The following is a 14,093-nucleotide window of genomic DNA, read 5'->3' as shown; positions in this document are numbered from 1 at the left end:
GTGCCAGATGAGAGGCAGGGAACTGGAAGCCTGAAGCCTCGGGAGTAGAGCTGCAGCTGCAGGCGGGCTTCGCGTGGCACCGGAGGAGCCCAGCGTGTCAAAAGTGCTCAGCCGGGGAAGCGCCGGGAGGGAGGCTGTAGACCTCCCCGGGGCAGTCTTCTCCTGCAAAGTTCCCTTTGCGGGTGAGAGAAGATGCTGGTTTTTTGAAGTTTTTTTGTCCTTCTTTGAGGCGTGCAGGGAAGAGAGGGGGTGCTGTGGCGTGCAGTGGAGCTGGAATCGGCGCCCGGGTCTGCAGCTGACCCTAAAGATTTTTGAAGGAGCAGCAGTTTTAGCCTCAGCTCCCTGTCCTCCCGTGCCCTAGATTTAAGCTTGCTGCAGTGGGCACATTTTTGCGGGATGTGGGACTCCCCCAAACATTTAATGCATTTTGAATGGCCATCGGACAGAGGGATGGCGTCATTGCAGGTAGAGCAGCGCTTAAAGCCTGGGGAGCCAGGCATGTCGGAAGCGGCTGCTTCCGAGGAATTTTTTTTTTTTTAAGAGAGAAAAAGATAGAAAAATGGTAACTAAGTGTTACTGGTAACAAACTAACTAACTAGAAAGGTAATTGTAACAAAGGGAGAGAAAGTGTCTAACGAGTCTGCTGAGCTCCGTCTCAGGCCGGGGACGGTAGAGAAGGAACTGAGGAGACCGGTCGCGCACGCATACTATTAAGGTACACTCAGAGCGGGAGCGGGCAGGCTCTGCGCATGCGCGACTGGCCCCAGTACTGCTGTAAAAATCTCTGAGCGAAGGTGCAGGACGCACCAACACGTGGAGTGGAGCACCCACAGGGACATCCCTTGAAGAAGAACTAGATAAATTAATGGAGGATAGGTCCATCAATGGCTATTAGCCAGGATGGGTAGGGATGGTGTCCCTAGCCTCTGTTTGCCAGAAGCTGGGAATGGGCGGCAAGGGATGAATCACTTGATGATTAGCTGTTCTGTTCATTCCCTCTGGGGCACCTGGCATTGGCCACTATTGGAAGACAGGATACTGGGCTGGATGGACCTTTGGTCTGACCCACTATGGCCATTCTTATGTTCTTATGATTTCCAATGTCCTCCTCTGCTAGAGTCACATACTTTTAAGGGCTTTGGATCTTTAAAAAATATACAACAAATAAATAAGAGGTTTAATGGCCAAGTGGTAGCATCATGCACTGCTGTGGTGAGATCTGAGTTCCTGAGCCAAGCTCAGTCACTTTACTTTGTTGTAAGTAATACTGATCGTACCTCTCAGCCACGGAGACTGAAGTACTCCATTCGTCTACTGAATGGTAAAAAGAAAAGGAGTACTTGTGGCACCTTAGAGACTAACCAATTTATTTGAGCATAAGCTTTCGTGAGCTACAGCTCACTTCATCGGATGCATTAGCTGTAGCTCACGAAAGCTTATGCTCAAATAAATTGGTTAGTCTCTAAGGTGCCACAAGTACTCCTTTTCTTTTTGCGAATACAGACGAACATGGCTGTTACTCTGAATACTGAATGGTAGGTACCCCTACCCCACAACACCAAAATGGCTCTAACCCTCAGCAGTGAGAGGAGACTGTAGTCTCCATTGCTATGAATCCATTGGCCAATCCATAAGCTTGCTAACCAAGTTCTCTGGCAGGTTTTGTGAAGTGGAGAGTCATAAACAGAGGATAGTCTGGAGGTTACCTGGTTCATTTACCATTGGCTGCCAAAGAACCATCAGATGGTGGTAGGTTACCAACCAGATCTTGGTTTCAATCAGTGATCTAGAGGGGAGAGAGACAATATCCCATTTTCATTATTTCTCCCACAAAGCCCTCTCCCACTTCCCACTTTTGTCAGATCCAAGACTGTCCATCTAACAATATGACAACAAATAATAAAACCATACATTTAATAGGCCTTTGCTGCAGGTATAGATGGAGGGTGAGACAAACATGAGTTTAGAACTACATCTCCCTTTTGGGACTGCTTGATGATACTGGCTTTTGACTTCTACTCAGATCAAAGAACTAGTGCATAGTGCTATAACACAATTCAAACTACTCTGAGAAATACCTTAAAAATCATCTTCAATTGCCATTCAAAGATGGAAAAATAATAATAGGCTGGTAGTAACACAGAACTAACAACCCTAAAAATGTGAACACCAAATAGTGCCTCAAACACACCAATGTGTGTTTCAGGTTTGTCCCAGCAGAGATCGATAGTGTCAATGTCATGAAATATGTTTCCAGGTTTTGAACACAAACAAAAACAACCTATGCTCCAAATCTGGCTGCACCAGATATAGGGCAAGAATGATCTCATCTGGAATGGGTGAAGCATGTTGACAGTTCAAGCCTCCCTGCAGAGAAGTTAGAATGTTACTGCTGGGTATTTATACGGAGTAATTTTTAGAAGTTTTAAAATAAACCTATTAAACTGTAGAAAAAATGACAGTTATGAAAGATACTCCAAGTATGAAAACATCCCTTACCTCCCTTTTTTTTCTTTAACATTCTATTCTTTATTATTCTAGCTACTAAATGTAACTTTTTTTTCCCAAGAACCGGCTGACATCCCTGTCTAAAAGTTGGGGATGATGCCATTACTTCACTCTTCTGGCTCTATCCAAACACATTTGACATCTGTTATATACTAATACAATTTTTCTCTTCAAAATGGAGTTGCGCTTGGTTTTTAAAGAGATTTACTTGTAGGGGGAATTCAGGGAAATTCCCCCCCCCCCCACTTCGAACCTCACTAAACTGTTTGCTGGCAGCCTGGCACTAACGATCCAGCACTTCAGGGGAACCAGTTACAAAGCAGCTAAAGTCTGTCATGTGGATGGGACCATCAAGAGTTTTGGAACTTGGTTGTCTCTGGTCAGGGAACAACCATATTGTAACTGGGTACCCCAAAACCCAACAAAGTTATCCTTGTAGTGTAGCCAGAGCATAAATGTTAAATAACTTTCCTGTCCCTTAAAACAGATTCTTCTGTATTTCTCTCTCGTGTATAGATTTTTCAATGGATTTGCAAAATATGTTCTTGATCCTGCACTATTAAGTGGGAGTTTTTCAATCAACTTGAGTGGGAGAAGGATCAAGCCTTGTATACTGTGACTATGACACAATTTTTGGTCCACAGCTTCAAAATCTTCATGACAGGTTTCAGAGTAACAGCCGTGTTAGTCTGTATTCGCAAAAAGAAAAGGAGTACTTGTGGCACCTTAGAGACTAACCAATTTATTTGAGCATAAGCTTTCGAAGTGAGCTGTAGCTCACGAAAGCTTAAAATCTTCATGTGGATTCTCCCATATGCTTCTCAGGAATTTTCTAAATAAATCATTGGTTTTAATTGACTATTTTTCCTTGACACAGATATTTGATTTGAGCATAATTTTATATATATTACAAATCTGCAATAGCTTCCATCCACGTACTGACCCACTCTAATGCGGCTTAACTCGTGAGGTATGGGAAGAGCACAGGACACAACAGTACAGCTGCAGACCAGGGTCCTAAAACCATATTAGCACCTTTATAGTCATTTCATATTTAACTGCAGCTCACAGTGTCACATTTTAAAGGCCAGTACTCCACATTTGGGCCTTTGCAGGTGAACTTAATGACTACAGACTCAATTCTACATTCACTCTATTTAAAAGGATCACACTTTACCAAAGGGATAGGGTGGGGGGTCCAATGATGGAAGTTGGTGTATGCATCTGTGCATATTAGTATTATGCTAGCCCTCAAAGGCCCCTCTTTGAATTAAGTGCTGTACAAACAGACAACAGGAAAACATCAAGTACTTTGGACAAATTCTGTAGTTTCTGGAATTACACCCCCAACAAAAGGGAACACCTTCGAGAATGAGATGAAATTAGATTAAGGATAAACTGGGGAAAGTTCTCATAAATGAGAAGTTAACTGATTTGCCAATGATCTCAGAAGTCTGTTCATAGTAAACTTAGATTGGTGCTGTGGACGGTAAAAAGAATGGTAGCGAACCTGAATGTGTGCTCATATTGTTGAATTTTAATATTGATTTTAACTGACTTCTAATCTTGCCTTGAAAGCATCAGAGACAGATTAGAGTGGTTTCTTAGTGTTTCCTACTAGAATATGAAAATAGTAACACGAAACTATCCCTACATTAAGATGTAACATTTTGCTTCGTGTTTACCCTTTTAGTGATTAGCTGTGCCCAGGGGGACACAATAAAGTGTAAATAAAGTGATCATAAAGCAGAATTGGCTGGTCTTATGCCTTCTGATCACACCTTTATCCTGGCTGTCCTTTGCTATTGTCTCTTCCACAGCAAATGACTACTGTTCCATTCTAATCAGGATACTGATGATTAGTGTGGCTGAAGCAAGGTGCACCCTGCAACCTCCCTTACCCAGAAATGGTGAGCGTCATACCCATGGATGTCCCTTGGCAGAGAGTCTTTTCAAGTGTAAATGTTAAAAAAATGGACACAAAGAGCTGGTGTAAGAGCGCTGGTCTTAGGATGTATAGAGGGAAAAAGTAACCTTAGAGCACAGGTGAAGGTAATAGGAATAGGTGGGCCTGAGCCACAAAGTTTCGATCTGGATCTGAATTTCCCTAAGGTCTGCATTGTTTCAATCCAGGATATTTAAAGCAATAGGACCAGGAGAAAAATTTGACTCCAGATTCAGTTCTGAATGTCCTCAAAGTGCTTATAAAATGCCTCTGCCCACCTCTATATCACACGGATGCTCTCCTCAGTCTTGCATGTCTTTCCTGAGAAAGGGGGATTAACCCAGACTGGCTGGAGGAAAGTATTATTTTGCTGCCATCTTCTGGCCTTTCTATGTAATAACACCCAATCTCCCAGTCTTTAAGCTTTCACAATTATCAAACTTAAAAGCTGAACTCCTAAGCTTTAATATACAAATAAAAGTATATTTAAGATACCAAATCAGTAACAAAATATCAGCCTGGACTTACGTCATAGGACATTAAGCCCCCATCACAGTCTGCTGGCCCTGCAGAGGAGGCCTGTGTGAGATTCCTGACTTAACTGCACCAGGAACAGAGAAACTCAGCAATGACAGAATGTAGCTGGCTTTATTAGGGAAATACTTCTACTTGGTAGGAAACTGAGCTAAGGGAAATTAACTACTCCATTGGGCTAAGCAATTAGATATGCAAGTTAAAAACAATTTGAGAGCTGTGTTCTTCCATGGAGCTCTGATACCAAGAACTGATATCCAATGAGCATAAAAAGATGTAATTAAAAATCATTGTTTGCTAAATTATAATCCATGAGGATCTTTTATCATGAGCGTCAGCCTGGCTTGACATGAATAACTGGACATTCATTTCTGGGGAGCATTAGGGAGGTAAATGGATCAGCAGGCTGGAAACACAATGTCTGGGCTAAGAAGGGTGAATTTATACTGCGCTGCTGTAGCACATCTGGTGAAGATGCTCTGTGCTGCCAGGAGACAGCTCTCCTGTTGGCATAATGAAGCCATCTCTCCGAGAGGCAGTAGCTATGTCAGCGGGAGACGCTCTACCACTGAGATAGCGCAGTGGAAACCAGTGCTTCGGTTGCTGTAACTTGTGTTGCTCAGGAAGGTAGCTTATTCTCACTCCATGGCAACAGACATTATACCAACCTTCAAGTGGTAGTGTGTACAAGCCCTAAGATAGGTAAATGGGTCAGTAGGCTTGGAGACAGGATGTCTGTATTAGCTAAGGTCAGGAGGGAACACCTAGGGAATCCATTTACAATGGACAAGATAACTGAGAGGTAAGCCCTGAATGTAAGATGAGGAAAAGAGTAAGTTGTGCATGGAGACTGCATGCGGTACAGGAATTGGTTCCTACAAAGTGAGCAAGCCAATCCCAAAACATGTGATGCAATGCATAGTAAACATAATGTAAGGGGTAAATGTATATTAAAGAGTTTGCTATGTAACTTTAGATGTGCGGTACACCCTGTACTTACCCCCCACCCCATGCTTGAATCTGACAACTCAGTACAACTTTTGTATGTTAAACAAAGGAACCTGAGTGCCAAACTGAGTTCTCGAGGACCCAAGTGGAAAAGGTCTTGGGGGAGCCCCAACAATGAGGAATACTTTAGGGCAACATCTTTTGCTTAACTAACCCATCACAAGGAAAAGTAAAACTACTGTTTGCTCATTCACATAGAGCAGAATATAGGTGAATTTTAGACGAGTATTTCTTTAGCAAATGGAGAAATTTAATCATTCATATTGTGTATTGTACATTTATACTTTAAAACAGAGCCTGCAAAATTCTCCCAGTCCTGTGGATTTTAATAGTGCATGTAATAAATCAAATGAGGGAGATAAGATCTCTTTGAATTTCACTATTTAATTCTTGTCTTGTGTAGTTTTTTTTCTATTCAGACTCCAGTCTATTTTTTCAGCTTGTTTTTCCCATTAATATTGGGGTTTTTCTGGTTGAATGGAGGATGGCTGTTGACAAGTTCTGTCAGCGAGACAAGTTCTGTCTGCCAGTGTTCCCATGACATCCCTGTGGGGAATGTAAATAAATGAATATTTGTACATTCAAAATATGGTTTAGGATATCCCCATCAAATGTATTTCAGACAGGTTTAAACTTAAATATTGTATTTGATTTTACTTTAATTTTCACTTTTAAAAGAATGAGTTGTTTCCAAGGAAGTAACTAAAACAAGCCTTAAGGATACTTTTCAGATTTTCAGATTACTTGAGTATGAAGAGAAGTTTGACATGATTACTTCTTTAATGCAGAAACAAATTTCACCGTAGCTCTAGTAAGCAGAGCTGATTAATTTTCCTTTCACCAGAGACACACCATAATAGCCCAGAACTGATTTACTAATTTCTACTCACCTGATTTGACAATGAAGAGATTTTTTGTAGTAATACAAACTCATACAAGCACTTTTTAAAGAATTGCTGCCACTCCGTTTACATGTACCAGTACAACACCTTAAATGTATCAATATGTAAAATAGTAGCTCAAATTTAGGAGAGTAATTTTATATTTAAAAAAACAAAAAACAAAGGAAAAGGGAAAGAAATAATGGAAGAACCTAAATATTTCCCAGTATAAGACCCATAATACAGGCCTCGTTTCATCAAAGCACTTAAGCCTATGTATATGATATTACCGTAAGTAACTCTGCTGAACAGAGACAGATAAACACATGGCAAGTGCTTTCATGGATCAGGGTCATGATGAGCAGAGCAGTATTTCAATGATTTTTTTTTAAATGATCGGTATAGTCATTGAATCAGATTGAAAAACTTCCTATGTTCGGATATTTTTGAAAATGTAAAGAGTTAACACAGTCATGGAAAGGTGAGATAAGTGAAAAAGATCAAAGTGATGCTGATTAGCTGGACTGTTCAATTCTTTGTCAAATAGCTGGGCAAAGTATAAGACCCTTACCTGAGGAGTCTGAAGTCTCTGTGTGCCTCAGAGCGGCAGCAAGTGCTGTGTACAAAATGCCTCTGTGTATAAACAATGAAAGTGTGCCAGAAGTGTTTGATTCAAAACAGATACATTATGATAAAGAACAACAACATTTGTTCAAAATCTTTTATTTACTATAAAGACAAAACCACCAAAATAGGTACAAATTATACTATAAAATTGGTTCAACGGGGTAAAAACTTTTAATTAAAATATTTTGTATATTTAAAATAACAAAGGATACAACGAAGCCAAATTTTCTTAACCCAGAGATTTCTGTAAAATTTGCTTGCACAGTAAGGTGCTAATAGAAGTTAGCCCTTGAGCCCTGGAAGTCTTAGGAATCAGTCACATAGCAAATATAATTTCATTGTGAAAGTGAACTTTGGTAGAAGAAAATCTATAGGACACCTGAGGTAGTAGAAATTGGAATAAACAGCAGTAGACGTTATTTACAACTTAAGTACCAAATAACATTAAGAACACAAAAATAATTACACAATACAATTTTCAGTCCAGCTTTGATCCAAAGAAAATAAGAATATTACATCACATCTGCATTTTAAAAACACCACAATTACCAGCAAGCCGAGGGAAATGCAAACAAACTCAAACAATATGCATTTGGACATCTAGAGGCAGTCTGAGTTTGAAATGTGGTAGGCATGGTGATCTACAAAGTAATACTGATTAGCTGAGGTTCATCAGTGTATACAGTTTACATTTCTGCCAGAAAAAGTACTAATCTGACAATTGATCTTCCAGTACATGAATTGGCAAGAGTGCATCCTTTAAAGCTTGCACATAAGAAAGACTTGGAAACAATCTTATTAGAATAATGAAGAATTCTAAGCGGTTAAAAAAATGACAGAAAAAGTCAAGTACAATACAGTTAGAGCTACCAAACTTCACATTTCGGTATTTTTTTTTTTTTTTAACTCTTCAAAGTTTGCCAATCTTCCAAAACAAAGGAATGTAAAATTTCAAAAAGAAATACACATTCACATCTAATGAAACTGTTTTATTAGCATGAGCACTATCATTCCTGTAAACTTATCTTAAACTTGTTTTACTTCCAATTTATGTTTTGTGTACATTTTTAATGTACTATAGCTTATTTAGTTTGTCCTGAGTCTTTGAAAATAACCAATTCGATTTAGGTCCAGCAATTCTACTGGCTTCTGAAGAGTTAAAACTTGAACAGTTATTTTAAAAAAATGGATTAAACACAATCAGTACTTGATTTAAAAAGACCCCCCCCATCCCCATTAAAAAGCAAAAGAACAGCTGCCATTTTCCTTCAGAATTACATGCATCAGAATCTAAAAACCTGTCTTTAAAACCATTAAAAGACCACTTAAAAAAACAAACAAACACACACCTGTTTAAAAAACCCAAGTTTTGTACTACAGGTGAAGCTTTACATCAAATTTTGTCTTAACTTGCTTTCAAATCCAAGTTTATTTCTTGTTAAAAAATCAAGACTTTTTATTAGGGTAAGGTCATATTTTTAACAGATTTTCAAATTACATAATCAGTTGCTATTGTAAATAGATGACGTATTGCAGAAGGAAAACAGCAGGTAAAACTTAATATCAGAGGTGAACATGAATACAGTTTTGTTACACAGTAAGAGACTTGAATCCAGAGCCTGGTCCTGGCTCACAATTAAGTCAAAGGCAAAACTCCCACAGACTTTAAAGGGAGCTACAGGCAGGGGTCTTCACATGAAACTTGTCTACACAGTTTACCAAAACAAATGGTTACATGAAAATAGGCTCAAAAACTAACATTTAACATGATCTGGGGTTACAAGTTGTTTTTCTGCACAGAAATCTTCCTTTTTTTAAAAAAAATACCTGCACTGTGAGAGCCTGAAACTATCAGTATTTTATTCCAGATTTCAAATAAACCTGTATTTCAATCAGCAAGATATCCAGTGATACCTAGTTTGCACCTGGTTCTGAAGATGGTTTGTTTTAAAGATCACCTTTCCCTGAATGTAAAATAAAATGAAAGTCTAGAACCATAACTTCAAACAGGAAATTACAGGGCCAGCAGTAAATGCACAGTGAACCACAGCTGCCTAGTTACATTTTTAAAGAAGGCAGAATATGGTTTTAAAAGTATTCATCCATGTTTGTTTTTAATACTCCACTAGGAGAACATACTTTGTGAAATAAAAGGAACATACACAGAATTTCCTTTTTAGCCAGTGATGAAAAACTGAATGGAATTGCAGAACCCTCTGCTTATGACCACAATGTGAAATGGAACAGTGACTGCAATATTAAAGTAGATCCTGAGCCCCTCAGCTGCTAAGATTGCTGAAAAAGTGCCCCAAAAGAAAAGAAAATCACTTATCTGCTAAATAATCATGCAGATTTAAAGAAAAATGTTCTCTTGTTCACCTTGAGCCAGATCTTTGAAAAGGCACAGTTCACATATTTCTTCACAAGTTATGAAAGGTTGCATACTGAGCTTAGGTAAAGATCTCGATTTGTCAATCACATACTTAGGTAAGGATCCTCCACTGGCCTTCAATCCTTGATGTATAATTAAGACCAGTAGAATAATACATGCTGCGGTGCTCAACTGCACTGCAAGATGGGCATTGTTCTATATTCAGTAGCATCTTCATAATTTTTACATAATTAGCTACCAGGAAGTACGGAAGACTGGGTGTTTCAGCAGTTCCCGTGATGGGGGTCTGTCCTGAGGTTGAAGTTCTAAACACCGAAGGGTCACGTCTCTTAAACCAGGAGACAGATGCGAGGGAATTGATGGAGCAGTAGTTGCGCTAGCAATCTACAGACAGAAGTAAAAATGTGTTTAGAAGTTATCAACAGCTTTACTTTTTCTTTTTTTACTTCACTAGATGCTGGCTGACTGGACTCCTCATTTCCAAAACCAGTTTCTCTACAGATTATGCAAGTGATTACATTATAGAAAATGACAGGTTTCAGAGTAACAGCCGTGTTAGTCTGTCTTCGCAAAAAGAAAAGGAGTACTTGTGGCACCTTAGAGACTAACCAATTTATTTGAGCATGAGCTTTCGTGAGCTACAGCTCACTTCATCTGATGCATACTGTGGAAACTGCAGAAGACATTATATACACAGAGACCATGAAACAATACCTCCTCCCACCCCACTCTCCTGCTGGTAATATCACTTTAGATAAGCTATTACCAGCAAGAGAGTGGGGTGGGAGGAGGTATTGTTTCATGGTCTCTGTGTATATAATGTCTTCTGCAGTTTCCACAGTATGCATCCGATGAAGTGAGCTGTAGCTCACGAAAGCTTATGCTCAAATAAATTGGTTAGTCTCTAAGGTGCCACAAGTCCTCCTTTTCTTATTATAGAAAATAATGCTTTGGCCCTGACCTCATTTGAGATTTTCCTGACCTCAGTTTGCTGTGATGTCAATATTCATTGCTGCTACTCTTAGTCTCAGTTCTCTCCTTGAATCCTCTTATAATTCTGTTTCTAGGACAAGACTCCTTTGTACCCATCAACTCAAATAACTGGGAAATTCTCCTGCCATGCTTATACCTTATACGCATTATTCTGGCACACCACTTATCTGTGTTTAACTGGCATAATGCAAGGAGGTATATGGATCTGGTGAGGGTTGGGTATCTATAGTATACCCTCCCTCACAGTGCCTTGCCAGTGCATTTCAACTGTAACTTTGAAGCAGAACCACTAAATCTGAAGTGTAGTTCACTCTGTTCATACAATCCATAACCTCTCTATATGAATGCCAATTAGGGTTAACGAGGATGATGGTTGTGGTGATGTAGACCCATAGCTATTATTAACTAGACTGAGACCACCAACCAATTCATGTATGCCACTGAACAAGAGAGGTAATATTTGATTACTATTTACCAGGGCTTGATTAGAATCTGTGCATGATTACTGTTGTACTGGCTCATATTTTATAGAAGTATTTTATTCTTTCATTCATTCATGTTATTTCTATTAAGATTTTTAGAGTTTTTTTTTAATTGAATAAGAATTCTGATTGCCAAAAAAACGTGGTTAATATCCTTAATCAATGCTCTGAGATTGCCAGTCCATCAAAATGATGCCTATTTTATTCTAGTCCTCTGGGGCTGGACACCTGAATGCTAAAGATCAATTTTTAGTTAAGGATATTCTTCCCCAAATTATAAAATATGAATGTACCTCAATTTTATAATTTGTACTATAGTGATATAACAAACAGTAAAATAGGAACCAATGATATATGTCAGTGACATCACTCCTGCTTTGCTCCCCCAACTTATATCTTAGTATAGTGCTCCTCTCTAGAGCAGAGGTGGGCAAACTACAGCCCACGGGCCACATCTGGCCCGCAAGACCCTCCTGCCTGGCCCCTGAGCTCCTGACCTGGGAGGCTAGCCCCCGGCCTCTCCCCCACTGTCTCCCCTCCCCCACAGCCTCAGCGCGCTGCGCCACCAGTGTAATGCTCTGGGCGGCCAGGCAGCGCCGTTGCGGAGCCATGGCCTGACCCGGTGCTCTGGGCAGCCCGGTTGTAGCACCACCAGTGCTCCAGGCAGCACGGTAAGGGGGCAGGGAGCGTTGGACAGAGGGCAGGGGAGTTGGGGGTGGTGGTTGGGTCCGGGGGTGGTCAGGGGACAGGGGTGGTTGGACGGAGCAGGAGTCGTTAGATGGGGCAAGGGTCCCAGGGGGAAGTCAGGAATGAGAGGGGGGGTTGGATGGGGCAGCAGGGGGCACTCAGGGGTGGGGATGGTGGTCAGGGGACAGGGAGCAGGGTGTGATGGATGGGGTAGGGAATCCCAGGGGGGTTCTCGGGGGGGGGGGATTGGAGGGGCAGAAGTCCTGGGGGAGCCGTCAGGGGGTGAGAAGCGGGAGAGGTTGGATAGGAGGCGGGGACTGGGCCATGCCTGGCTCTTTGGGGAGACACAGCCTCCCCTAACCAGCCCTCCACACAATTTTGGAAACCCGATGTGGCCCTCAGACCAAAACGTTTGCCCGCCCCTGCTCTAGAGGCTATTCTTGGGTGTGAATCATTTTTCAAAAAAACCCAGAGGAAATTGTAGCTAGAATGTAGCAGTTTTACATTACTGTAGCATTTGTAATAAAAAGCCTTATATAAAAAGGAAGCATTGTAATTATTCTTCACTGTATACCTTATTTCTTCCTAAAATCTACACTGTTATACATGAAATCAAGCACTGAAGTGCCAACATTTGCTTAACTTATTTACAATACAACAAGGTATCTCACCTTAAATATCAAAGCAAGGTGATTGGAGTGCTTCTCAGCATTCCAAGGTGGTTTAGCACAAGCCATTTCTATAATAGCACAGCCAACGCTCCATACATCACAGCTCCTTCCATATTGCTGGCCCCGCAGTACCTACAAAAGGAAGATATATCAGGGCTTAATCTAATTAATTCCATGCCACTAACACTACACATGCATTGTTCTATACACACAGAAGCCAAATCAAGAGCATATTAAATACAATTTTGGGTTAAGTGAGTTAACAAGGGTGTAAATATTGACAAGTTTTATCCATGTGTCAAGTACAAGAACAACAATTAAAGGGCCTGGTCAAACAAACAATTAATGTGCTGTAATTAAGAATGCTCAGTGGCCATTTGCATGAAGGAACAATGTGTCAAGATGTGGTCCATGTCAGAGTAACTGGAACAACCATCTGGGAAGGGAAAACACCAAGATAGCAACAAAACATATAATTCCAATTTTTTATGACAATGAGGTTATATGAAGCTCTGCTTCACTTATGGATACTGTTACCATTTGGCTCAATTAATTATTTGCACAAAGCTCTAACACACATCCCCCCCAAAAATTTTTCAAAGTGGCTTCTTACCTCTGGTGCCATAAATGCAATAGTTCCCAACAACTGTCCCTGAAACTCTCCAGCACCAGTTCCCTTGGACGCCAACCTGGCTGCAGCTCCAAAATCAGCAATTCTTAATCTATGACCTGTGCTGTCAATTAGCAAATTGGCACCTGTCAACAGCATAACAAAAACACTGCTAGTTGGCTTTCTGTCAAAAACACAATGAGATACTTATCTGTATTAAAAAAGTACTAAGGGTCTGACGAACCCATGAAAGCAAGGAGATGAGGAGCTAAGAACAGAATACTGCCCAGAACTGTCTAATAGTGGGTGATCTGTCTCCATTATGCTTAGATAACATTACACAGTGGCCTGAGAATATGAGAGAAAAGATTTTGAGAAGCAGTATGAAGCCTCAGAACTGGGGCAAATGTAAGAGTAGGAAGCAGAGTACAGCCCTGGAAGAGGGTGGTGACTAGAACTTAGTGAAGGTATTATACAACTACCTATATAAGATCTCCTATAAACCTTACATCCTTCTATCTGAATGCAAGTGGCTCACATCCGCTTGAAAATAACTCCAGAAAGAGGGGGCCAAAGAAAGCATTCCCTTGAAATTTGTTCTCATATCTTACGTGTGAATATAAACTGCCACAGTAAGCCTGAAATCAGAGACTTCGGTGTTCCTACTGGATCTTTACTGGATAGTTACAGCAACATTAGTTGTAAGCAAAATTCCACAGGTTTGGAGGTTTTCCTTATCATAAGAACCAAAATTT

At 40.4% G+C, this 14,093-nt stretch overlaps 1 protein-coding gene across 4 annotated transcripts in view; it reads right to left on the bottom strand.

The window, feature by feature from the left end:
- Positions 1-7,583: 7,583 nt before the first annotated feature.
- MAP3K1 (mitogen-activated protein kinase kinase kinase 1) overlaps positions 7,584-14,093 on the bottom strand; it is a 95,362-nt gene continuing 88,852 nt past the window's right edge. For all 4 annotated transcript variants that reach the window (XM_075128481.1, XM_075128478.1, XM_048850470.2 and 1 more), the window contains 3 exons: positions 13,342-13,484; positions 12,729-12,860; positions 7,584-10,279 (listed from right to left, as the gene is read on the bottom strand). In XM_075128481.1, coding sequence (XP_074984582.1) covers positions 10,130-10,279; positions 12,729-12,860; positions 13,342-13,484 — 425 coding nt within the window. In that variant the 3' untranslated portion in view covers positions 7,584-10,129. The remainder of the gene's footprint in view (positions 10,280-12,728; positions 12,861-13,341; positions 13,485-14,093) is intronic.

The sequence above is a fragment of the Caretta caretta genome, chromosome 5 (genome assembly GCF_965140235.1).
Source record: "Caretta caretta isolate rCarCar2 chromosome 5, rCarCar1.hap1, whole genome shotgun sequence".
Classification (NCBI taxonomy): domain Eukaryota; kingdom Metazoa; phylum Chordata; order Testudines; family Cheloniidae; genus Caretta; species Caretta caretta.
The sequence above is the reverse complement of the archived record's forward strand: the minus strand, read 5'-3'. Positions and strand labels throughout refer to the sequence as shown.